The 25,181-nt window shown below is 40.4% G+C and overlaps 5 protein-coding genes and 3 non-coding genes across 11 annotated transcripts in view; 1 reads left to right on the top strand and 7 right to left on the bottom strand.

Moving 5' to 3' along the window:
• LOC114873811 overlaps positions 1-1,357 on the bottom strand; it is a 49,112-nt gene extending 47,755 nt beyond the window's left edge. Inside the window, exon 1 of the mRNA XM_046286615.1 lies at positions 1,277-1,357. The gene's annotated coding sequence lies outside the window, so the exon portion shown is untranslated. The remainder of the gene's footprint in view (positions 1-1,276) is intronic.
• Positions 1,358-1,999: 642 nt separating this feature from the next.
• On the bottom strand, positions 2,000-3,535 carry LOC114873880. 4 transcript variants are annotated; one of them, XM_029182654.2, is made up of 3 exons: positions 3,038-3,534; positions 2,690-2,979; positions 2,000-2,141 (listed from the first exon to the last, which is right to left on the bottom strand). In XM_029182654.2, the coding sequence occupies exons 1-3, from the start codon at positions 3,109-3,111 to the stop codon at positions 2,080-2,082; spliced, it is 426 nt and encodes a 141-aa protein (XP_029038487.1). In that variant the 5' UTR covers positions 3,112-3,534; the 3' UTR covers positions 2,000-2,079. The 4 variants fall into 4 exon arrangements, with proteins under 4 accessions (XP_029038487.1, XP_029038478.2, XP_029038496.1 ...); XM_029182645.2 differs by having other exon boundaries at positions 2,000-2,546; positions 3,038-3,526; XM_029182663.2 differs by lacking the exon at positions 2,000-2,141 and adding an exon at positions 2,457-2,546 and having other exon boundaries at positions 2,675-2,979; positions 3,038-3,531.
• Positions 3,536-3,726: 191 nt separating this feature from the next.
• Positions 3,727-3,798, bottom strand: Trnae-cuc. The gene has a single exon. It is a non-coding gene; the product is annotated as a tRNA-Glu (tRNA).
• A 422-nt stretch (positions 3,799-4,220) lies between these two features.
• Positions 4,221-4,339, bottom strand: Trnal-caa. Its single transcript has 2 exons — positions 4,302-4,339; positions 4,221-4,265 (listed from the first exon to the last, which is right to left on the bottom strand). It is a non-coding gene; the product is annotated as a tRNA-Leu (tRNA).
• A 445-nt stretch (positions 4,340-4,784) lies between these two features.
• On the bottom strand, positions 4,785-4,857 carry Trnav-cac. The gene has a single exon. It is a non-coding gene; the product is annotated as a tRNA-Val (tRNA).
• Positions 4,858-6,158: 1,301 nt separating this feature from the next.
• On the bottom strand, positions 6,159-9,866 carry LOC114873848 (kinesin-like protein costa). Its single transcript, XM_029182587.2, has 2 exons — positions 9,678-9,866; positions 6,159-9,602 (listed from the first exon to the last, which is right to left on the bottom strand). Exon 2 carries the CDS (start codon positions 9,534-9,536, stop codon positions 6,957-6,959), a length of 2,580 nt encoding a protein of 859 aa, XP_029038420.2. The 5' UTR covers positions 9,537-9,602; positions 9,678-9,866; the 3' UTR covers positions 6,159-6,956.
• A 636-nt stretch (positions 9,867-10,502) lies between these two features.
• On the top strand, positions 10,503-14,448 carry LOC114873279 (lipopolysaccharide-induced tumor necrosis factor-alpha factor homolog). The gene is made up of 5 exons (XM_029181453.2): positions 10,503-10,649; positions 10,893-11,205; positions 12,287-12,448; positions 12,519-12,744; positions 13,424-14,448. Exons 3-5 carry the CDS (start codon positions 12,292-12,294, stop codon positions 13,524-13,526), a joined length of 486 nt encoding a protein of 161 aa, XP_029037286.1. The 5' UTR covers positions 10,503-10,649; positions 10,893-11,205; positions 12,287-12,291; the 3' UTR covers positions 13,527-14,448.
• Positions 13,931-18,028, bottom strand: LOC114873268 (acetylcholine receptor subunit alpha-L1). Its single transcript, XM_029181441.2, has 8 exons — positions 17,820-18,028; positions 16,914-17,139; positions 16,813-16,857; positions 16,641-16,750; positions 16,400-16,580; positions 15,642-16,335; positions 15,375-15,583; positions 13,931-15,312 (listed from the first exon to the last, which is right to left on the bottom strand). The coding sequence occupies exons 2-8, from the start codon at positions 17,091-17,093 to the stop codon at positions 15,106-15,108; spliced, it is 1,626 nt and encodes a 541-aa protein (XP_029037274.1). The 5' UTR covers positions 17,094-17,139; positions 17,820-18,028; the 3' UTR covers positions 13,931-15,105.
• Between the last annotated feature and the right edge of the window lie 7,153 nt (positions 18,029-25,181).

The raw sequence follows: 25,181 nt of genomic DNA, 5'->3' as shown, positions 1-25,181 counted from the left end.
TTGCTTTTAATTTGTAACTTAAAAGCACCCAACATCTTTATCTTAACGATGAGATCATAAGATACTTAGATATTTATTAACACTTTGCCTAAATTCACTGAGAACTTTCCCCGATGGTAATCTGAAATTTCTAAGGGATTTATCAAGATTTATAAATTCGATGCTATCAATGTCCTTGTATTAGCTACTGGAAAGAAGGATGTTTCTATTAGCGAACAAATCTTAGGGAAACAATTTGGATGTTGAAGAACACCTTGCAAGAAACAGGTGGAAGATCATAAATCAAAGTGATAATAATCGGTCAGATGAAAGGTCAGATTAAAGGTAGCACGTTCCAGGGTAACCCAGACAACTAGCGTTCTCGTATTTCAGGGAATACAGAATGACAGCCTTCGGGCGGTAAAAGGCCCGTTTTTGCTTTTTAATTGCCTTCCCTTGGATTTCGTTTCATTCTCGATTTAATGACGAAGCGCCGTTGTAATCTTCACGGTGCTTAATCGACGCCCGGCTGCATTTACATCTAATCGTAAATTAGCAACGCGACGATCGGCTAATTTGCACGCAACCAAATGAAATTTCTGTTAATTAGCCGAAATCGGTGGAGGAACGAACCTTGACCGAAATGCAGAACGAATAATAACTTCCCCTGCCGAATGTTTGAACATTCCTTATCCGATTTTTATCAATGAAAATCCATCGGTACGAGGCGAACGGTTACGTTTCCCGTTCCTCGCGTTGTCCGTTTAACAAAGTGAAAATTGCAGCTGTTCTCGATTATTATTGGACGCGTATTAGCGGGCACAAACAGAACGAATCGGTAAATCTCTGGCGCGCGAGGCGAGAGTTGCGTCGACCATAATTTGCAAGGTTGCTGGCCCGAAGCTACCAACGGAGGTGGGAATCATCGCGAGCGTGACGAAGGAACAGGTTGCTATAGACGTCTTAACGATTATGAGCTTTCCAAAAATAGGATTTCTATTCTTGCCGGAGACCTCTGACGAGATCATGCCCGAAATATTAGGCCGATATTCACTCGAGGAATTTAAGCAGTAGAGGCAGACATGACTAATAAAACACACACTAAGAAACACCAATTTCTTGAATCTGCTTGCAATAAAAATTAATCATCAGCCTCGATATTTTTCATTATCAAGTGTCTTATTAATCATGAGTTAATCTACTGTGGTAGTCCTTAGAGGAGTCGTTAAATTCCCGAGTTATAAAATAACCATGAACATTTTCATTAAGATAAATAATTTTTATATTTAAACTATACCTTATCTCCGAAGATCACAGGATATTTTCATTTACGTAAACATCTTCAACAGCAATAGAATCCCAATCAAATATTCGTCGACTGCATGTTGTTCAGTAAAGTGTACACCGAATAAGATCTCCTTACAATCTGTACAGAAATCTGTGTAAGAAGCATGAAGAATGAAAAAAATGATCGGAAGAATGTTGTCAGCGAATCGTTGACAGGTGCATACCGCGATAAACGTTTCCAGAGATAACACGTAAAATACGCCAGCTTTTAAAGTAATCGACTGTCTGGTGAACATCGTGGACAATGTGAACAGTCGTACGACGTCGGGCAAATGTTCGTGATGCCAATCCGAGAGCCACTGACCCCTGTCCAGCACCGAGCTCTGAACAATGATTTATGTTCCAGGATTTCGTAGTTTACAGAAAAATCTTTCATCAATTCATTATCAAGCGATGAAATATAATCAATCAACACCTCTAATTAACCCTCACCGAATAGCTCAGCTCGTTTCCGATCCAACAGATATACAAAAGCTGAGATACGGCCGCGCTTAGGTATACACCAAACTTCAGAATATCCGAGCTCTGACCTCCGACCTGTTACGAACGATTCGAATCAATCACGGGTAAGATCCGCACACTGGATCGTTATCTCTTACCACGACAGCCTGGAAACCAGTCAGGCAAATGATTGAAGTACTCGAGAGCATCTGAACGAACATGCTCGAGCTGTATATGTGATTGTACTCCTTGCTGAGGAACACCAGTCGTTGATGAAATCGAAGACAGATTTTGTATCGGTATAAGAAAATGTTATTTGTTCTCCTTGCGTGGGGTTGGACCTTGCAGCCGAGCTCCGTGCGAATTTCGTCTTCCTGCAAAAGAAAAATCTGTTAGAATTATTGAAAAATTTGATCTGGCAGTCGATGATCTTCCCTTTACATCGTTCGAAGCTCGATTGCTGCAATTCTCAAAATTAAAATTCAGAATATCAAGCAGCATGGTGATGATACTTGATGTCAGTACTGTAATACTGTCCATAGCGATAATTGCGACTAGACCACCGCAAACAGCGCAGGTTTCGATGAAAAGACCTATCCTGTGCCAAAACGGTTTGGTTGTATCGAAAGGGTACTTTGCTCGGATCGGCAGACCGTTCTCCATCGGGGAGCAAAATAACAGAGCGACCCCCAAAACGCATCCCAGCACGGTGAACCCGTAGAAGAGTACCCTGTTGCGTACTTGGTATTTTTCGACGATGCATTTCGCATACTTAGCATCTGGAAAATAACGTCGTGCCACGTCACATCGTGTCGCGATACCTGATTATCATACACCTCGGTACGGGATATCGTGACATGCAATGTTGCATGACGGATTGCATCGAACGGGAGGAAAAAGAAAATACCGCGTTTCTATTTACTGGAGAACTTGGAGAGATCATCAACGCACTTCAACGTCTCACTGACGAATCGTGCTATCTTGTTCCGTCGAATTTGATAATTCATCGCTTTGAAAATCACCACGAGCATCCCGGCGAAGATGCATCCATCGTCGGTGGTAATTGATAAATTATCTACGTTGTCGTAAATATCCGCGAACAGAGTAATCGCGAAGATGTACATCGCGCTCAGCATCCATCCTTTGTACAGAAGGTATGCACTTTGTAGAAATGAGGAGCGTTTTGGGTCTATTATCCAGATACCACTGCATCTGGACAAGGGAAGAGAAAATTATACGAGGAACGTAACAGGGATCACACTGTTCTCACTTTAAATAATTCTTCTGAACGTTCAACAATTCTCGAAAGGGTACGACCCATTCGTGTAACGGCGGTTCAGTCATGTCCCTTCGCACGAACGAATAGGTAAAACTTTCTCAGGTGAAGTCACGAAGTTGCTTGTGTCGTACGAAGTTCGTTGCATACCGTGTACTTTAACCCTGTCACGTTATCGTCGGTTATTTTCGTTCAATTCGACACGGTTCTCGTTGAGAAAATTACGGATAAACGGATGCAATTGCACGGTTGTTTCCCGAAATTATAGATTCGGTCAGGCACACGTGCTGGGTAGACGAAGTCACTTCCGCGAATGTCGATACAAGTGGCAGTAATTGCATGCCGATAGACAAGCAAAAGCATGTTTCGCCTCGCATTTACGCGGACAATAGGGACAGTGTAAAGAAAACGTGTTTGCCAGCCAATTGTATCGAGTGATGCAACTGAAACACAACTGTGACGGTAGCAGTAGAAAATGAATGCTCGTTTCTAACGTTATCAACTATCATTTTCTGTATCTTGACGGGATGTAGTAATCGTATTCGTGAAACTACAATACTTGCTGGGATTTGAATGATTCTTTTCTTTTATGCATTCCTTGGCAAAATTTATTCAAATCAAGTTGCTAAACTGAACGAATTGTTACTTTTTTTAAAAAATGATTGTAAAGTGGAAAAAACAATTTCCGGTACCGGGAATCGAACCCGAGCCTCCTGGGTGAGAGCCAGGTATCCTAGCCACTAGACCATACCGGAATTTCGACTATCTTCTTTTATTATACTCGCTACATCAGGTATTACACAGTTTATTTATTATTAAAATATATTGTTTATAATATTAAAAACGTCGCTGTACGTTAATTTATTTAATCTACGACATAAAATATATAACAGTGTTGCATTACAAAACAATATAAAATAAATTATACAATGTTCATAATATTTCAATAAATATATATGTAAAATTCAATTTTATTTATTAATAATTCTTAATAATACTCCTTTAGATAATTAATTGATTACTTTCTTAATTGTAAGAAATAAAAATCAGTTGACTCTAGCATGGGATTCGAACACGGAATACTTGCTTTACCTAGGATTTGAATTGTATATTCTTTAAAATAACGTTTTGGATGTTTAATTAATAAACAAAATTTGTTAAAAATTGCAAAAGAATTTGTCAGAAGTGGGATTCGAACCCACGCCCTCAGAGAGGACCAGAACGCCCATTACTCAGCTTTCAGTGAGAAGGTAAGAACCTTGAGTCTGGCGCCTTAGACCGCTCGGCCATCCTGACAGTTGGTGACCACTTCTCATAAAATTTATCACACCGTTCTCACTGGATTACTATAAGACATAATATACTAACACGCTAACTAATTGAATACTTAATACAAGAAAAAAAAGAAATGGAGATAATGACATCAAATAATAAATTGAAAACTTAAAATTTGTAAACTTCGCAATTAAAGATCCAATGTCCATTTTCACTATGGCAAATGATATGTTCAAATGTTTTCACCAAAATATCCATATTTCATATAATGAAAAATAAACATGTTTTGTTATAGTTATTTTAATTATAGGAAATTAAAATGAAGTGGAAAATGACTTTCAAAATGAAATGAAATGAAATGTGACTTAAACAGAATAGTTTGAAACGTCGTAAGGATAAAAATTAAAAAAATGTATGGATTGATGTGCTAATAATTGTTTAATTAAAAAAGCAAAAAACAATCAACTGTTTCCGCCCGGGATCGAACCGGGGACCTTGTGCGTGTGAAGCACACGTGATAACCACTACACTACGGAAACCACGTCCACTAGTTTTTTAATTAAATATTTCCATAAACAAATTGGGGTTACACCACAGAATGAACTATTTCTATAAAATTTTGCTTCTTTTCTATATCTATCAAAAAATGGTATTAAATAGAATGTGTACAAGATACAGAATTTACACCAAGGTAGCTCACAGAATCAAGGTTCTTCACTGTCCGAAAGTCAACTCAAGTCTACCTAATTCCGAAAAGGCACCCTCCTTCACGTGTTTCCTTACCCCACCCTGCACTCTCGCCAAGGTCTAAGCCCTTGTCCGGAAGAAACCCTTAACGACCCTTGGGTCTGGTTTTCGTCACTGCCTTTCTCTTTTATGGCCCTCTTTCTACCTTTAGGAATATCAACTACCCTAAGTCCCAAACTACGATACTACATCTATACAAAATATATTTCAATCGTCTTTGCTTTTATTTTTTACGTTTTGGATATAAATTTTTAAAAAATGCAAAAAGATACCTTCTTTAAATATTATAAATTCCCTTGTACCACTTTCTTCAGGGATTCTGTGCTCGCCACTGCATAAAACAATAAACCAGGACCGCAAAATACTCGAGTTCCCGAATCATGAATGTGAAATAACATTGTATTCGATTTCTTCTATTATACATAACTTTGCTCGGCCGATTTCGTGGAATGTTACAGTCAACTAGACCGACACGGTATGAATTCGATGGTACTTTCTCAGGACCCTAAACTTTTCATATTTCACGCCTTTGATGTATGTTTTCAGGTATTTCCGGTTATGCCAGATATCTCTTAGAATTCAATTAACCGTTGAAGAAGAAAAACACGGTATGATTAAATGAGTTGTCACTGTGGACTGTAAACAACTTAACAATTTACCGAGTAGCCGAATCTGCGACAGGAAGAATGCGAACCCGAATGAAAGTAATCAAGGTACATGAAATTAAATATTTTTAACGCTTTGAACGCAATTACTTGGCTCTTTTAATGACCGAGTGTACCTTGTTCTAAAAATTAAAAAATGTTCATACAATAAATAAAGTGTAAACACTATTAATATTAAGGATCAAGAAGAAATAGTGGATCTATAAAAATTTCATGTATCGCCCAATATATTACATTTAATTAGCTAATTATGAAGCAGTAACTGATCAAATGATTCACTGGTTTAATAGACGTGTCAAAGGCCACCTTAATAGAGACATCCAAGAATTTATAGTCTCATGAATATAAAACAGCGTGAAGCGTGTCGAAGATCATCAAATAATTATACTCTCCTACGAGGGTCCAAAGGGTCAGCCATTAACGCCATGTTTAACATATTATCGATTTATTTACAAAATTGCAATAAATTATTTGCTGGAAGTCAATGAATGGGATGTTATACAAATTATTCGACATCGTGCTCGTTTTTCACCTACCAAATGTGATACATCTTAAAATGGTACTACTAAAATGTCATGAACTTGTGATGTTTCATTTAAATACTTAGAGCTAAGTTTTATTGATTGTTAACGATTTGGATTTTTCGTCGTTTGAAACGTAAATACACTTGCAATTGTTTAAATGCAATACTTATTTGAAGAACTATTTAAATAACATTTTCGAGGTCCAGGGAAACATGCAAAGGCTATTTTGATTGAGATTCAATATCCTTAAGTTTCATTAGTATACTACGAATCGTACATCGAGCTTCTTCTAAGATTATCAAACGAATACTGATCAGTAATCTGTACGAGAATGAATCTTAATTAGACTAAATCGTTACTACGAGGTTCCATTTTTGAAAAACATAAAAATGCTTATTTCCTGCATAAGAAAATTTCATGATAGTACACAGTAGCTGTGTATTTTGTTAAATTACTATCAGTAAAATAATATCTAAATACTGTACAAAAATAAAAATACATACGTTACCAGTAATGCATAAATTATGACAATGTATACGCTACCCGGGCTAAAATTAATCTAGGAAGAGTATGAATTAATAATTTAAAATCATTATGATTTATAATGTATAAAGTGTACATATTGCCTGGACTTCACACTTTACCAGTAACATATGTACAGAAAAATAAATGCTAATTAAAGAGAAACATAAAGAAGTAAATTCATTTCTTCTTTTTATCGCAGTCAGTGGTTTTCTGTATTATGAGTTTATTCCGCTGTCTGGTTACTTTGGTTGTCGGACGACTGCTCGGAGGAACTTGTTTTCCTTGCTGAGATATTTTCGCCGGACTAGCTGTACGCGGTGGTGTCGGACCCTTCAGTAGAGCCTCAACATCTGCCAATCGTTTCTTTAACGTTTTGTTTTCCCGTTTATATTTGGCGAGTTCGGAATCCTTGTCTAATCTCTCGTGACCAGAGCTACTTGTCTCCTCCGCAAAGTGTCTGAACATGAGGTGCAACTTCTCCTCGTGTTCCCTCTGCATCAAAACTATTCTTCTCTCAGCTTCAAGTTTGGTCTGTTTCAAAGCGTTCGTCAACGTTTGTATCTGCCATTCCTGAGTTTCTATATGATTCTCCAATTCTGCCGTCTGAACCTCCAGATTCTTCGAGCTCTCCTTCAAATCGATCACTTTCAAGAAATACTTGTAGAACAATGTTCTCATTTCACCGTCCGAAAGTTTCGCCAGTCTTTCCATCAGCATTCTTTCCCCTTTTTCCCGTTGTGACTGATTCTCGTCGAAACCCTTTCTCCCGCAGATCATTTCGTTTTTATGCTCGATCATGGCATCGATAGCTTCGATAGTCTCTCCGCATTCTAATAATTTCCGCTCCTCTACCGTTGACAAAGTTTTCTCCTTTTGAAATTTCTCATCCAGATCGCATTTCTCATCTACTAAACAATCCCTGGTGCGTCTTAAATTTCGAATCTCATGTCGCAACGCCTCTTTTTCATCTATGTCCGCTGTCCTCTCGAGATCCATCGACTTCTCTTTCAAAACGTGATCAAGATGCGATATTCTAGCGCTAACATCCAGTAGATTCTTCTTTTTATCAGAGTAATCTGTCCTTGATTTATTGTTCTTTTCATCTTCACTCTCAGACTGCATTTCTTTCAATTTAGAAGCAGTTAAATTATATTTTTCTTCCAGTTCACGAATTTTCTTTTGATCCCCTGCAAGTTCCTCCTCCAATTGTTTCTTACGTTCTTCCTCTTTCTTCAATTGTTTCTTCAGCTTCTCCATTTGTTTCTTAGAAGTGTTCAAGGAACCTTCGAGTTCTAAAACCTTCTTAGCCGAATCACCAGCGATCTGCTTTATCATTTCAATGTCCATTAATCTCTTTTCATAGTGAATCGCCATATTTTTGTACAGTTCAATTTCTTTCTTATGGGCAGATTTCTCCTCGGAGTCCTTGTAAATAGACGCATTTTCCGCTTGAGCTAATTGAGTCCTTGTATTGTAATATTCCTCTTCTAATTTGCTCCATTTACGTTGAAATTTCTGTTTCGCGCTGGCACGCGCATCGGAATTCTTTATCATGTCCGCGATGAATCGTTCTTTGATTTTAATCGTCGTTTGAAGCTCTTCTATACGCTTATGGGCACCGTCAAGATCAGACTGAATTTTCTTCACTTGCGTTTGTTTTACTTCATTGTTTAATGCTAAGGTTTTCAATTCCTTTATCGGTTCCGGTACTTCCGTTGTTTTAAGAGCATCGATTAATAAATCCGGCGAATTATCATTATGAATTGGAACGTTATCATTGATTATTGTTTCAGGTTCACGATTATCTAAGATTTTCGTATTAATCAGCTCTAATGTTTTATTATTCAATATTTGATTGTGATTAGGTTTAAGACTGTCATTAAAAGCTAATACTTCGTTACACATTTCCGAGCCAGGAAGCATTGAATTCCTTCTTGAATTCGGATTTCTAAGGGGAACAGGTTTGATTGCAGATACATAATTATTATTAGTATTCATAGATCTTGTTATAGATGAAAGGAGTTCAATATCTGTTCTTCTAAATTCATCCTTTTTAGAATCAACTATTCTATCTGTTTCTATTTTAAGTTTATTCATACATTCGTCTAATTTTTCTAGGAAGTCTGGATTTTCTGAGCTCACATCGCTGTGATCTTCATCTTCATCTTCTTCTTCATCATCATCCTCATCATCAACATCAACATCATCGTCGTCATTAGTTTCAGACAGTTCACCTTCAGAACTGGATAAACAATTGATATCAATCTTTCTTTCCATTTTATGTACAGATTCATCTGTCTTTTCATCTGTTTCTGTGACTTCCTCAATTCTTTCTAACGATCTCCTTGCATTTTCATTGTATCCATGTAAACTACCTGTATCATCATTAGCAATGCATTCTTCGTATTCTTGTTTCATGCAAAGCCACTGTTCAATTTGATCTTGTTCTGTGTGAGGTAGAATGTTACTTGTCATGAGCTTATTAAAAAGACCCTCAGCATTTGAGACTAGTTTTGACCATTGTGCTGCAGCAAATTCTAATCTAAATATATCAGCATTCGAGCTGCCTTTTCCCGATGTAGCACTGGTTATTGTATCGTGAGTTTCATCAGCAGTTTGTTCATTTTCATCTTCCATGATATGCTGCTGCTCATGATTGTTTTGTGGATACGATGGCACAGTAGATACATAAGGTATATAGCATTGATGATTGTCCAACATCATTTGATGATGGATCCAAGGTGAATAATGCATCATTTTGAGAGTTTTATATATTACAGTTTAACATAATAAATAGAAATTAATTCAGTTACATGAGCTGTCCTGAAAGGTAAATAATAATTTTCTACCACCGTTTCTTCTGTTTCAAAACATTACGTATCAAAGCTTCACACTTACATTTACTGTTTCTAACCTATTTGGAACTCATCGCGTTCCAAAGTTTTATTCAAACCATTACAGTCCTTGATGTTAATTCTACATTTTGATTTATTCTAATTGATTTGTAAATTTTATCTTTATACGTTTACGCACATTTGACAGACTGTTTTATAAAGTTCTGTGTTCAATAACCAACAGAAATATCTACCAGAAATTGTTGCCAACTTAATAAGTGATCGGCAAAGACGAATTTTGAAATGATTTATCAATATTTAGACTTGCAACATCATTAAATAACGAATTATCGATATCTTAAAAGTTATAAGAATAACTAATGCTATACAAATGTACGAAATATTATTTGATCGGATATGATAACCACAGGTGATACAAGGTTGAATAGATTTTACAGCCATGTAGCAAAATATGTGAGAAAACATGTTATAAATATTCAGTAAATAATTATTTTATACATATATTCGTATCTACAATGCTTTAAAGTAGACTAAATCTATTCCATTTTTCGAATAATCTGTCATTGGTAGCCCTGACTATGAAAGTGAACCATTCTTTGATTCAAAAAGTAATATATCAAACAAATTTCGATTTTTACTCACCAAATAATGGATGTCCCATGTAACTGCAGCTTCTATTTCTCGTACAAGCAGGTAGATTACACTAATTAAACACAATTACACCTTATTCTTATCACCTTCACACGAGGTACAAGTTCGCGGCGCATTATACTCGGTCAACGTGAGACTGTGTTTCGTTCGTTCTGCGCATGTTTACCTGGTTGACTCACGCACGCTTCGTCTGCTTCAGCGCGTGGTGACACCGAGTTGTATATTCAGTGGTCTTGTATTTAATACATTCTTCGATTTTCGATGTTATCGCTCGTTTTTTCTATTAATATATTTTTATTTGCCGTGTATATGACTACGATATAAAAAGGAAGAATAAAGGGCCTCCTTGGGTTGCACGAAAGAGGTATGTTCAATCGTGGAATGAATAATATTGTTCAAGAAGAATCAATTGAACTTTTAATTATTTTTGTTTTATACGAATAGATATTCAAAAAATCCATAAAACATGTTATGTTATTTTTTAATAATAATCACTACATAACATATTCCAAATTATATTGAAAACCGTACTGCTAGCGCGGTCTAACGGTGTACAACCGGAACTGACAAAACTGTTGTTCATATCTCGCGCCGTTTTTTTTTTCAGTTTTTCTGTTGAAGTATCTCGAGTCCTGTGATTGGTTGCCAGCAGAAACTGTAACAGTCTCTTGTCAATCGTTTCAAGAGTGGTAATGTGACGGTTTTCTTTGAAGTATCGTGTGCTTTTCTCTTCTTTTTCGGTGTAAATACATACAAAAGATTCAGTATCATGCTGGAAGATGATTAAACATTGTGCAAAGATGTGTGCCATAGTATTTTCGCTACGCACGTAATCTATTGCTGCTCCACGGTGCTAAACTATAACCTCTCTTCTGTCGGAAGCGTCTAAGTGACTCATAATCGTTCAGCTTTTAATTTTGGTAAGTATCTTGATATATTATGTCTTGTTTAACGATATATTTAACTAAACATTCGTTAATTACATATTAGTATATGTACGATATGTTGCAATCATGATTAAAGTAACCTTGTCACAATTGTGAAAGGAGCGTTACATTGATGCGTCAAATTTTTACGTCATGTGGATACTCAGCACATTTAAATCAAAAAGAAAAAACAATATTCGAATCATGTTTGCGCTTTTTGTTTTGCATAATTAAGTATTTATGCAATTCAAGCCATACATGGTTTACTTGGCGAAAGGTTAAGTGGCAAAAATATAGACGCTTCATAAATGATTCTTATGCAAAAAATTTTACAAAAATGCTGATTATACACTTCCACGAAACTTCGAGTAAAGATGAATCTAAGAACATTTTTGTTGCCATTACTCATTTGAATTCTTAGCAGAAACGATGTCTGTGTTTGTTCATGATTTCGCAACAAGTTATGCGTCATTTATTTTTTTTTTTAAATAAGAGAAGATAGCGTCCGATAAAGTATTTGATATGCTCATTTTTACATGGTTATTGAATGTCACATTCGAGTGAATTAACGAGACTGATAAATATTTAGATATTTTGTTGAATTCCATGAAATGATTTACATAAGAATCGTGGGCAATCGCTGATTACAATTCGCGCAAGTTCACTTGCCCAGATTAAATTAGGTTTGGAGTCGATTGTACGTTTCAACAATATAACCCGGTCTTAAAGCAAGGCCACGGTACTTGTGGCCGAACAAAGGACACAAGTGGACACTCGGGGCGCTAATTTTTCTAGACACGGCTCTGCGAACGAGCACACATCGCGGTTGTCTTCTTACTTAACATCCGTTCAACTTTCTATTCGCACACTTTCGCGCTCGTTTTTCGTTCAAATGCTATTGCATTCTCATTCCATGCAATTCCAATTAGAAACTCTGATCTAATTAAAGAATACGGCATACTTGAGTATGGTAGGGTAGCAATCTAATTTTAAAAATAGAATTCATTCTATTATAAGATGTTAAGCAAATAGATTGAAAAATTATTTTATAAATATTATCCTCTTCTTGTTTCAGGAGTGATGGAGAAAAACGTGGTGTTTGCGCCTTCGGCGCCTCCTCCACCCTCGGCACCCCCTTCGTACGAGGAGGCTGTTGGAAATGCATCTCGCATGCCCGTTCCACCGATTACACCGTATCCAGTAGGACCATCTTCCATGCCAACACCTGGACCACCTCGTAATCATCCCTTTAACCATATAAATCATCAAACTTTAGATGGTTTCATTACATCCATTGAATTGTTCAGTTACCAGTGAACCTGCATCGCAGCCGCTGCCGCACTATAATGCAAACCCAAACCCGGCGCCAGCCCCAGCGCCGGATGTACGGATGACCTACTCGGTGATCTACGAACTGAGCCCGAATCCAGTAAAAATGACCTGCCCAACGTGCCATGCCAGCATCAAGACCACCACGATACAAGATCACAAGCCGAGTGCTCACCTCTGTTGCATCGTACTTTGTCTACTTGGGTAACGTACCTATTTATTTATTCTATATCTATTTGCTTATCCTCTACTCTGCTTATCTGCTCCTTTCTGTTCACCATAAATGCGATCTCTATCCTGAGAACACGAATTCATGAAAAATCATGAGTACATTTAATTGCGAATTGCGTGTGATTAACATTACTGCTGGAATAAGTTGTATAAATGTATTTTCCTGAAGAAGTACCTCTGTTATCAATCCTTTCATAAGGTTTCTCGTTGGGTGTTTCTATCGTTTCCTCTCTCCTCTGTTTTATTACCCAATCCGTACCTAAGATTAAAAATTTTGAGAAGGGGTCAAACGTTATCGAAAAAATTCTTGCATCATTGTGTTTAGTGGGTCAAAATCTCAACGAATGGCCGAATTTTTTTTTTGGCCACTTCCGATTTGACCGGAAATGGCCGAAAAAGAGTTGGCTCTAGAGCGAATCTCGCTCTAGTTCACTTTAGCTTGTTCTCCGCTTTTCATTTTCCGGTAACTCAAGACTGTGGTATTCAGGTTTCACGTTATGTTTGCTCTCCATTCCATTAGTCCTTCGTACGTCGACAATCTCCACTTCTAGGCTCCAGGCACTCCTCGTTTCCTATAGCAATCCTGCTCCGCTCCGGATGTGTGTTGAATTCGATAATCGAATTCTTCTTATCGATAGCGTTTCAATTTCAGATGTTGCCTTTGCTCGTGTCTGCCGTACTGCATCAGCAGCTTCATGAACGTTCATCATTTTTGCCCGAAGTGCAAAAACTATATCGGCACGTGCAAGGGTTGAATGGGTATTCCAAATACTGCGTACTTTAATACATTGTTACGGTCTCTTTTATGTAACCAGACAGTGTTATCCAGGCGGGATGGGAGTTTTAGAAGGTATTTCCCTGCTTGTTCGCGTATTAAGTTAAGAGAAACACGAACGATTCGATTGAGATTATCGTAGGATCGTATCGAGTACACTATGTATGACGCTTATTCCTTGACGAATGTCACTTGTAACGCGTGATAGTCAGGACTATTATAAATTTCGTGGGATGTAGAATGGGTGGTTAAGTGTGCGTGTACCAGGTTTGCAGATAGCGAGTGAGATCGGAATCTCTTGTTAAAGTATTTTCCAGCATTCAACTCGGGAACAACGTTGTTCCCGTTTGCATTCCCAATATTTCCTAGCCTTAGATATTTTTCTCTCCGGGAGAAACAAGGAGAAGAATGTTTGCTCGAAATCGCGAAAGAAAGAACGTTTCCTTCCTTTTTTTCGCATTTTCGACTCGATCACGTGTAACTTCTGAATCTTATTCTCTTGTTTCTTTCGACGTGCATTCCATTGATAAAAGAGCGAGCAGAATGTGTGTGAGTAGAATGAACAATCGTTCGCCTCCTGTCTACAATATTTCCATTCGTATTTATTTTTGTATTTTATTGGTGCTTCCGGGACTTTCAGTGAAACATTCCTGCATAATTATAAATGTGTATAGAGGGTATCCTATGAAGGAGGTATTTTTAAGTGAACCATAAAAAGGATTTACGAGTATGAGAACAACATCCGAATTATATTGGAGAAAAAGATGGTTCACCTTGTGTTTCGTGCTCGAATGATATATAGTACTCTGTTCAAGTTATTTACATTGAATATACTGATTCAACGTTTCAAATGACGTCTCTTATGTAAAGGAAAACTCGAAATAAAAATAATTTTGTGGATATCCTTCTGGTTCCTTGAATATTCTAGTTTCTTTTATTTCCTATTTCTTTTAGCTAATCACGTTAGGAATCAGTTGATATTGTTGTTAAAAATCAAGCAATATTAAATAATTTTTACTCGTTTATTTCATGTTGATAAGCATAGAAGGTATCGAACAATTTCGAGTACATGTCTCGACTGTAATGAAAAAGATTGATTATGTTTAAATAGTTGAAAAATTACGTATACTACAGTAACGATGTTCTCGGTCGTTCCTCGAGAAGATACTAATATCGGTCATAAAACGTATCATCGTGATTCACGATTAAATGTTGACGAGCATATTCGTAAACGTTCTACGTAAACAACCTTAGAAAATCTCTACCAATTAATATTGCGATGTTATGTTCTTGTCAGCTGCACGATAACACGTTTATTGTTATTCAAGAGCACTTGTGCATATATGATGACGAGTACAGATGAAATATACATTCTTAGATACGAAACGCTATCGAAAATTGTATATCTCCTGATAAAATGGGAAGAAGAATCCGGAAGTGTTGATTTATTCGAACCGATACAGAAGATTCTAACTTGCAGTTAGCACGACGAAATAAATAGCAACGTTTGACAAAACGGAAAATCAACACCCCAGTTTCTCTACACTTTCTGAACGATCCTACACAAGAGTATCTAACAAGTCATCGTGAGGAAGAAATTGTTGTTGAGCCACGGAAGAATACTCCATGTCGATGGGTTTCGTGTCGTCGTAAAGTGCCGGAGCTTCGCAGAGGATCGTGAATGTACCCACCATGGAGGCTATCGTGAAGATCCAGAGGAAAAGACGATCCAGGACCATCGCAACGAAACCCCAGTCTTGATCCTCCTATTATAGAACGAGGATGAAATAAATCTAAATTTCGAACCGAATTTCTCACAAGTCCTTACCGCGTTGAATTCATCCTGACGTTGTATATGATGCTGAATAAACATCACGTTGTGTAAAGCTTTCTCAAGTTCGAAAGGATACTTCTTCTTCGGTGTTACGTCGCTCAAGGATTCGTCCAGACCGGACATCACCGTAGGAAGTCCATTGTATCCACCGATCCCTCCCAGGAATCTGTTGTGCGCGCTGGTGGTGTGCAGTCCATTGCAAGCTGAAGAGAAATTTATATTCCAAACTTCACGTTAAAAGCATAGTTTCAAGATACGCACCACCGATTCGCTGATGTCGAACGGAATCCGGAGAGGACACGATGGAAGAAGACTGCACCGCAGCTGAAACAGCAGCGTTGAATTTGCTCTTCTTACCGGACCTCCCTCTTCCATGGATCTTATGAGCAGCGAGATCGTTCAATAAATCATCGGGCACCCTCATTAACAGCAATTTTGGTAGTCTTCTTATAAAAATCTTCCTGACCCACGGGGCCATCTTATGGGTACTCGGTTTGCGATAATGGACATTCAATATGATGATGGTTATCACTACGGACAGACCGACTAGAATCATCGTGAAGAGCAGATACTTGCCCAGCAATGGTAGCGCTAATGACGTCGATGGTATAATCTCAGATATCAAGAGGAAAAACATAGTCTGAGATAGAAGAATGTTGATACAAAGAGCGATTTTCTCGCCCGAATCAGCTGGCAGGTAGAATGCCAGTACTGATAAATAGGAAATGCTCACGCATGGTACTATCAAGTTCACCGTGTAGAATAACGTCTTTCTACGTAAGGTGATGTTGAAGAAGATGTCCGGGTAGGGCTCGTGGCAGCAGGGATAGTATTTCTTGTGACGTTCCGCCGGAACACCCAGGATGTCCCATTCGACACTGGGGTAGTACTCGCGTAGATCGATGCCAACTTCCACTTTGTCTCCCATGTTCTGGTTAATGTGCTTCAAGTCGATCTAAACACACCAATTAGCGAGGATAGAAGTTTGCAATTAGGTGCCTGGCACTCGATGCATTTACCTGGAAACCGTCATAGGTCCACGAACCGAACTTCATAAAGCAAGTCTGTTGATCGAATGGAAAGTAGCGGACGTCTATTTCGCAGGAAGACTTGAAGATCGCCGGGGGTGTCCAAAGGACCTTGCCGGTGTAGTGCAAGATAGCCTTCGTCATCGTGGTCACCCCGTACTCTCCGTCGGCACTGAAAATTATAATACAATGAGAGGAGTTTGACGATTGGACGAAGATTCCTCTCGCGTACTTGTTGTAGAGGACAATGTCCGGAAGCCATATGTGCTCGCTGGGTACGTAGAGTTCAGTGACTCCGCCGTATTCAGCTGGATCCCACTGAAACTTGTGATCCTGCCATTCCTAAACAGAATTAAGAAATGTTACACCTTCAGAAAAATTGGGTAGATTATTTTGGGACTTACGTGTTCGAGCCAAACGTTCGTTGTGAGGATTTGATCCTTCAAATTCTGAAATATTCAATATATTAATCACTGGGAATATTCTAATTAAGAGTATCACTTACAAGATCTATTAGCTGAGAAAGACGAAGTCCTAGTTTAACGACCACCGTGTCAGTGTTATTAGAGACTGGTCGGATCAGCCGATTGTAATTCGACAACAAATCATCATACAGCCTCTTTGCATCGGGGTTGCTGTAGCATATTTGTGCCGTGAGGATTAAAATGATGGCTTGAAGTATCATATTGAGCAAACAGCTTTTGGATAGTTATTCCAGTCCAATTGACATCCTGTGCATTGAAATTGTTACATGTACCTTCCACGTGGATGTGTGTTGTTAATTTAATTTTTCATTTATCTATTTAAAATTTAGAGTCGATAGCTTTGGATTGTGTCGCTATTGGAGTCGTTATGAACCTGTTGCGTTAACTATAATTCTATTTATATTAAATTTATTTGGAAATCAGATTGTTCGGTTTAAATATCTTTATCTACAACTAAGATTTTTCCATTTATTTTTTGAAAGGCGAAAGAAAATCCATAGAGCTGATCAATCGATTTGCACCGGGTCATGTCTTCTTCCATACAGTCGGTCAAAAAAGTTTCGGTACACCTTAGATTTCCTATTCTAAAAAATATTAAATTACTTTCTATTGTTTTAACCGTGGAGATCGCGCGTTGACCTCGGTGTCTGCAAAAATTACTTGCAATTAGTTCTTTAATTTCCTATTTCGAATAATTAGTATGTTTCCCCGTATTTTTTAACCCTTTGTAGTTGAAGCAAAGCATTTGTCTAATCAATCTTATTACATTTCTATCAAATTCGTTACATGGCAAGTTCTATTACTCTTTTATTAAAATGCAATTAGTGTTAATTTTTAGAAGAACTTTTGAAAACTACCTTCTTCGGGTAGTCATCGTCTACAAAAGTCGTACATAGATTCATTGATTTGAAAGAAGGATTACATACTTGCGATCAGTTCTCTTCAGGCTCCCTTATGTACAGTTCCTAACACATTCGATCTCGCGCGGATATCATAATCTTTGAACGCGGCTGTTTCGAATCAGCGCGACGCTGCGCCAACCGACGTACATCCGACGCGACTCGCATCACTGACGCGTCTTTTCTCGTTCAAATGATGCCCGAGAAGCGTTAGAACAGGAATGACATTGTGTACAGCCAATGGACCACTGGATGATGTTACGTACATCTCAGATTCCCCAGGATCAATACACCATTGCGCATGCACCGAGGTGACCGAGGGTGGTTGCGCGTTGCCAGACACCACCCAGGGCGCAGGTTCTGTTCGTTGCACTCGAGGGTAGAAAAACAGGCGCACACTAATGTACACCGAGCTTTCTGCGCGACTCTCTCCCCGTTTTCACCAACGCCCTTTCGAGTCGTGTCCCCTGCTATGCTTTTTATCCCCAATTTTTTCCACCCCCTTTTCTACTTATCCTTCTCATTTAGCGGTCGTTAAGTCGAAGAAGCTTGGGATATTTCAGTCGTTGAAAGCTATATGGAAAATATACTGTACTATATTAAGGTTGCGAGAATGGGGAGGAAATTTAATTTTTCATTTTGCAACCCTCTTCGAGCATATTATACAAAATTTCTTTCATTATTCTTTTTCTAAATATTCGACGATGTTAAATTCCTGGTGACGGTCACGGATGACCCTCCTGGGTCAATGTATTAAAGTATTCGATTTCTTGGAAGACTCGACTGAACGGTACAAGGGAATCACCCCTTGGAGCAACCCGAGAGAAATCCTTCTCAGTTTTCTAATTTACCTAACGATGGAGGGGGTGGATGTAAGTTCGAGCTTCATTTTCGCCTAGACGGAATGGTATTCGAAAGGTTTCGCAACTGAAGTGCTTCATCATTTTTTACTTGATGCTAGTTAAAACAGCACGGGTAATTGATGAAACAATGATTTTAAACGATCCTTTGCGTTATGTCTTGATTTTTATTCAGCTCGTTCTACGTTTATTAATTAACTCGTATTCGACCGATGAAATATTAGATAATCCATCTAGGCGTACTTTATCCTCCCGAAGCTAACGACGTTGGCTCATTAGAAATGGAGAGTGTAACTTAATTGTCCGTGGAATTTTGAAAGTGGATTTGAAACAGCGAGGAGGAAGGAAGGCTTCTTCTTAATTAGTTTCGAAGTAATTTATCTTCCCGGTAGTTTGCCGTTTGTGTACTCTTTTTATCCAACGTGCATAACGATAAATGGGATTATTTTTCCGGGTTTCGTCGTCGCGAAGCACTACCGAGTGTACCGGGGAACCACTTTCGAGTGGCACAGACACGGGGTAACTAGCCTCTTCTCTTCGTAAGGGCGCACGCGTGTAACGCATTTCATACTTTGTCTTCAGCTATCTTTTCTTTTTTTTCAAATATTAATTAGACCCGCAGGTTGGCTGGAAGCTGGTAAGATCAAATATTTACCGCTCTGACGACGAATATTTCTCTGCTTTATTTTTAAATGCCTCTGTCCGACCGAGAGAACAAAGGGTAACTTTCCGACAATCCATTTCATTTGAAATATACTACTGTTTTTTAAATTATTCTCCTCAAACATTCATCTCTCCACGGCTCTATAAGAAAGTACTTGTATAAACTTACGAATAGCATTTGTACAGGTAAACACTATTCAACGGGTAACATCGAAAACCTTTCTATTTCCCCGGAGGGGCAAAAATGTTACGTTTACATTTCGTCGTTCGATTCGAGAACAGTCGGTGTGTTTACGAGAATTCGTTAACGCGCGGAGCACTTCTCGGTGCCATTTTTCTCGGCGACAGAAACGAGCCATTACATTACGTTACATGTCCGTGCATTAGAGCACTTTATCCTTACACACGAGCCGTCTTCTTGCGTTTATGTCTCTCTCGCTACGTTCATCCCCGATGCGCTACCACGATGATAAACGTGACTGTTTTTCCGGCTTCCTCTTCCGCGAACTAACCGAAAGCTGTAGCTACATTTTCCACTCTCGGTATTCTTTTCAAAGTGTACAATTTTTAGAGGGTTAAAAAAATTTTTTATCAAGATGAAAATGATTAATTGATCGATAAACTTGACCTTAAATTTCAATGTCAACTTTAATAAACCTTCGCCCAGAGGGTGACACAAAATTGTACACACGTGCAGCGAGTACGTATAAGCTGAAACACCCGCGGCGCGTTACACGTATGGGGGATGCATCTGTCGAGGAATATGTTCTTCAACGAGGTGCATTGAAATGCGTTGCAGTACCCTGCGAGTGTCTCTCTCGCTCTAACGTTCAGCTGGAAGTGTTAATGCCAAGATGGTGAACCGATAAACTAGCTAAAATTTACGACCGCGATATTTTTCTTCATAAGGGAAAATATACGCCGGACGTATTTGGAATTTATGGTAAAAGTATTGAAATTTAGTCAACGACTCGAGATTGATCTTGTATCGGTTCGAAAACAAAGAAGTCGATGTAACAAGTATTCGTTGCTTGATAAAAGTTCAACCTCGTCGCAGCCAGTGTTCCGTCCTGAAATATGCATTATGCATCCGGTTAAAAGCTTGCTCTTCTTTGGTATGTGTGCACGCGTACCGTGTGGAGGGTCTTCTCCGAAGGCGCAGCAAAGTATTTTACACTTTATGCCTGGTACCCTCTCGGTACATCTGTTTTAAGCACCGCCAAGAATGCTTTGCGACGTCGTTTATTAAGGCGAAACGTTTTCTCCTTGCAGGGTTGAAATATTAACACGTATCTGTTCGGTCATTTTCAAGAAGAAAATACTATTTTCCACCCTTCTTTTCTTGGTAATTGCACGAATGTTGCAACGGAAATTCTCCTACCTGTCTGAGTTATTAATCGGAAACAAGCTCGTGGGATCTCGTTTCCGTCGGCCTTTCTTATCCGCGCGGAAAGTGGCAAGCGCGGAGGCGTGTCTGAAATTTTCAACAGCAACGCGAAACGGGTTGCACAGCCAGCCGGAACGGGGGAGAATCAAAGGAGCCTCGGCAGACGCGTGGGTGGGAAGAAAGGAAAGGTAGAATAAGCGAAGAAAAGGGAAATGTATCGGATGTAACGATAAGGGTAGATAGGGTTGGGATTGCAACTCTCGAAATTGGTTGGTTCTTGGTACGTAGCGGTAATTAATGTGGTGTCACGCATCAAGTAACCCTCTCTATCTCTTACCATGTTACTTGTTCTCCCGTGGCTGTCGCGGGGCGAAGGAAAACTCACAGGACCACGAGATAAGCCGAAATCCCATTACACTTCGTCGTTAGATTCTCCTGTCGCATTGTGAACCAGTTGGTCGTCCTTGTACCTCTTCTATTCTCCTCCTCTTCCCGCCGATTCTCTTTCGTCTTTCCATCCCCCTTTCGCCACCTAAACCCGCCTTCTAAACTCCGGGATAATGGTCAAGGCGTGTTGGAGTTTAAATGAGTGTTTGCTCGAGCTCTGTAAATTATGCCAACCCCTTTCGGGACACCCGGTATATATGCACACGTACGCGAAAAGGTGTACCGTCGCGTCGTCACGCCTCATGCTCGGCTGATCATTCCACAGCCCCGGTTTGACGTTGCGATAACAATTTTCATTCTTCGCTCACCCCGTTGTAAACTTACATTTTTTACAGGATTTTTTATAAGTAGACCGTGTCCAGTTGAGAATTTTATAAGAATTTCGAGGGAGAGAGTTTCGGGTTTAAATCCGGGTTCAACGATTCCATCGATCGGATATCTTTCTTTTTACATACGTAACCGTTCGGAGTAGGCGAGCGTCTTCAAGAAGCGTTCCTCCTCCTTCCAATTTCGATGCTTTCCGTTCCATTCACCGACTCATGCAGAGAAAAATGACTTTGTGGCGAATCGCTTCGTCCTGCACCCTTTTTTCCTCCTCTCCCGGACCTCTTTTCCACCGGGTAGTCGTGTTTTTCCTCTTTCGTTCGTTCACCGTCCCGCGAGAGTTGTCTCGGCCCGTCTGTCACCGACATCATTCGCTCGAGTTCTGATCTTTCAGTAACGTTAAGGCAAGATGTTCGGTCTCACGAGGCCGACAAGACGGTGAAAGACAAAGGGAAGGTGGAGAAAAAAGCGACACAGAGGAAAACGTAGACGGGCCGAGGATAATGTCGCGGAACTTACGGTGAAGGTAGATCGAAATCTTCGCCAAAGGTGTTTTCATAAGTAGATTTGCGGAATCTTTCTTTTTCTTTTTCTTTTTAGTTTGTAGGCGATCATTTGTTCGCGTTATACGGCACGTAGTTTTGGATAGCGCCATCGAACGCGTTGAACAAATCCGAGGATGTCGATATTCCAAGGTAGCTTATCCATCTTCTAGATTGAAAACACCTATGGGAAATACGTCCAGTGGCTGGGCACGTGCCGAGCTACGGGCCGTTTCCATTTTCGCGAGACATTGCGATACTGCAACGCTCCTTGATGCTCTTTACTTTCCTACATTTGAAAATGTAAGCTTCTAAAATTTCAAATTTCGATCGATAAAAATATTTCCCGTGGCTTGATAGAAGGGAATGTTCTCTTTTACATCTCGTCCATAGGGGTGGTTTATAATAAGCGAAAGGGTTAACCCTCGGATGGCGGACCATGGAGAGAGGCACATTTTCATTTTCAAAATTAAACACTTTTCCTTTAAAAATGATATATTTCTTGTTTGGGTCACGGTTAACCCAGACTGCGGGCGTTCAAAGGTTAATTCAGTCGGATCGCTCGATTCTAGACGGACGATCTAACTAGAGGAGATCGTTCGAATTATCGTCCGACACCTTCGAGCATAACGAATCAATTTATGGGCCGCAAACGCAAATGCCGGTCGGTCACCGATCGGCCTACCATCGCATGAATTATTGATATATCAGGGCAGGTTGAATCGGTAATGGTCCGGCTGGTATAGTACAGGCGGATGCCTATCGGGCAGACCGGGTACAGTTTCGTGGAGGGCGTGTTCGCGTTGTCGAAAAGCAAGCAATGCAGAACACGGCAACCCTCGAGGAATTCCGGCGTCTGCGCCCCCGTAAACAAGAACTTCACGCATACCCGTTTATTTTGGAGAATCCCTGTAGATCGGCCGCCCTCCCGGAAATACCGTACACATACCCCATCAGGAGCAGAGGGTTGCAACGGACTACCGCATATCTGAGGTTGTCCCGCGTACCTACCTGCATTTACGTGTACGCGCTTGTCACATATTTTCCCTCGGTTCGAGCCGTTTCGCTCCGCTAAACCGTAGACCCCCTGCGGTTCGCGATTACCGGACTATTTCGTTGGCAAGTTTGACGGGTTATCGGGTACCGATCGCCGCGCTCTGCGCTTGCCCGAATCTCCTCGAATATTTCCACCCCCTCTCGTCGTTACCTAAAATTTTCAACGTTCGCGCTTCGCATCCGGGGTGTACGTTGAAATTCACGGTGGATACGCGTTCTAAGTAGAGCAACCCCCGGAAAATCGTTGTTTTATCCTCCGAGCTTGGGGAAACTCGCGACAACCGTCTCGAGAAACCACGCTCAAACAAATCTCCAGTCGATATCCTCTCGACGGTCGTTCAACAAGTAACAAACCCGCGTCTCCGGTTTCCGGTACCGTTTCACCATTCTCGATCGTCCTCCAGCGAGATATTAATGCAGCCTCTTCGCTGTTCTTACTAATTCAACAAAATGAAATTCTTTCTTCTCCCTTGCTTTTGATACCAGTTAATCCTCGCAAATTGCCGCGGAGTATTGTTTTATTATTCTTCCCCTTTGAATAACGCGGATTTCGTGTTATTCGAAACTCGTGGGCTTTTCTCAAAGGAACTTTAATCGAAAAAAAAATCGTGTCCTGCGAACAGAGCTTTGCAGCGATCTTTTAATTTAGTAGGATACACCTGTCAGTTTCGTGGACGTTAAACCAGTAAACGCTTCGCGATTTTATTTATCGATAACGATATCCATTCGGTGTACGATCGACCCATTAACGTCTTCGTCCTTTAGTCTTCGGAAAATCCCTCGGTTTCATTAAATCAACGATTTCGAGCTCGTCAGCGTCGAACTATTCGAGCGGAGCGACGAGAAGGGATGAAAAATACGAGGAGGGAAAGAAAGGAAGAGAGAAGCTACGGCAGCTATGTCCGATATGTCCGCATTGGATAAGGCTTCGTTTCTATTGTACAATTTTCAACGAAAAAGAGAAACGAAGGGAAGGACAAGTGCGAAACTGGAAGAGAGAGGGAATCGAGTAACGTAAGGCAACCACCTCCCGGTGTCTCTCTTCGTTTCTTTTTTTTCTTTTTCCTAACCACCCCTTGCGCCCCTTTGCCGCTTCTGCACTTCGTTCAGCTCCCTCTGACGAGTCGACCTCGCACCGCCAGTGTCAGTATCGACTGGGATACCTCGTGGAGAGAACGGCAACGAGGAAGGACAGAGGGTAGGCGAGATGCTGAACACGTACAAGTGGAACAGAAAGCGCAGGGTAGATCAGGCTGGGGAGACAGAGAGGGAGAGACAGACAGAGCGACTCGTCGATTCTCGAGCGTCGTGCACAGTGCCGTCCGAGGGTGCACCCTCGGCGCTGCCAGAATTCTTCGGAAAAAAATCCTCCCCCACCTTAGAACCGCGTACAAGAAACATTGTCCACGGACCTTGCAAGAATTCCTTCCCCGATCGATCCGTAAATTGAAAAAAAAAAATTCCTCAAACCTGCCGAATGTTTCGAATCGACGACGAAAGATTTCTACCGACGGATTCGAAAAGAATAAGAAAATAAAGCTGTAGAGGTTCGTCGGCGCGTCGCCGCCTCGAGGTTTCCACATGGTCTCGCCGTTCATCTCGGGTTAGATTCGTGTAAACTCGCCGGTTCTCGGTCGGTTTCGTTAGCCGGTCCTGTCGGTGCTGCCACATGGCCGTGTTTTGCGGGCTTCGCAAGCTTTCAGGGGCGGCACCTGGCTGGTGGGGGTAGAACGGTTGGTCGGTAGTAGACGGGGGTGGTTGTCGCGCGCGCACGGGTGTCGTCGCTTCGGCTACGTTCGGTCGAGTTCGCAAGCGATCGCGAGCGTCTCGCGTCGGGGCTTCCACATGGGTTGGTATTGGCTCCCGGGGCGCAGGGTGGCTTGGTGCGGCGGGGCTCTAACCTGAGAGAGACTCTTTCGGCGTAGAGAGTACAGCGAACGCGACGAGGGTTGCGAGTAAGGGTGAAGAAGCGAGAAGGAAGTATCCGGTAGAAGTGTAGGAGGGAGATGAAAGAAGGGAGAAGGCGAATGCGCGAACTAGAGTGAGCAAGAGGCTGAGATACGGCTCGCCACAACACCCCGTTCCTCCACCTCCGCCATCCGCCTCGTCC

The sequence above is a fragment of the Osmia bicornis genome, chromosome 7 (assembly GCF_907164935.1).
Source record: "Osmia bicornis bicornis chromosome 7, iOsmBic2.1, whole genome shotgun sequence".
Lineage (NCBI taxonomy): Eukaryota > Metazoa > Arthropoda > Insecta > Hymenoptera > Megachilidae > Osmia > Osmia bicornis.
This window is presented reverse-complemented; position numbering and strand designations above follow the sequence as displayed.

Bases quoted from the DNA above. Each gene is read 5' to 3' on its own strand.
- LOC114873880 (XM_029182645.2), bottom strand. From the start codon at position 3,111: ATGACTGAACCGCCGTTACACGAATGGGTCGTACCCTTTCGAGAATTG. The intron at 2,980-3,037 runs GTGAGAACAGTG...TCCCTTGTCCAG, and splicing joins GTTCAGAAGAATTATTTAAA to ATGCAGTGGTATCTGGATAA. The intron at 2,547-2,689 runs GTAAATAGAAAC...GTTATTTTCCAG, and splicing joins TGATCTCTCCAAGTTCTCCA to ATGCTAAGTATGCGAAATGC.
- LOC114873848 (XM_029182587.2), bottom strand. From the start codon at position 9,536: ATGATGCATTATTCACCTTGGATCCATCATCAAATGATGTTGGACAAT.
- LOC114873279 (XM_029181453.2), top strand. From the start codon at position 12,292: ATGGAGAAAAACGTGGTGTTTGCGCCTTCGGCGCCTCCTCCACCCTCG. The intron at 12,449-12,518 runs GTAATCATCCCT...TGAATTGTTCAG, and splicing joins GCCAACACCTGGACCACCTC to TTACCAGTGAACCTGCATCG. The intron at 12,745-13,423 runs GTAACGTACCTA...TTTCAATTTCAG, and splicing joins ATCGTACTTTGTCTACTTGG to ATGTTGCCTTTGCTCGTGTC.
- LOC114873268 (XM_029181441.2), bottom strand. From the start codon at position 17,093: ATGATACTTCAAGCCATCATTTTAATCCTCACGGCACAAATATGCTAC. The intron at 16,751-16,812 runs GTAAGTCCCAAA...AATTCTGTTTAG, and splicing joins CGAACGTTTGGCTCGAACAC to GAATGGCAGGATCACAAGTT. The intron at 16,336-16,399 runs GTAAATGCATCG...TGGTGTGTTTAG, and splicing joins GGACCTATGACGGTTTCCAG to ATCGACTTGAAGCACATTAA.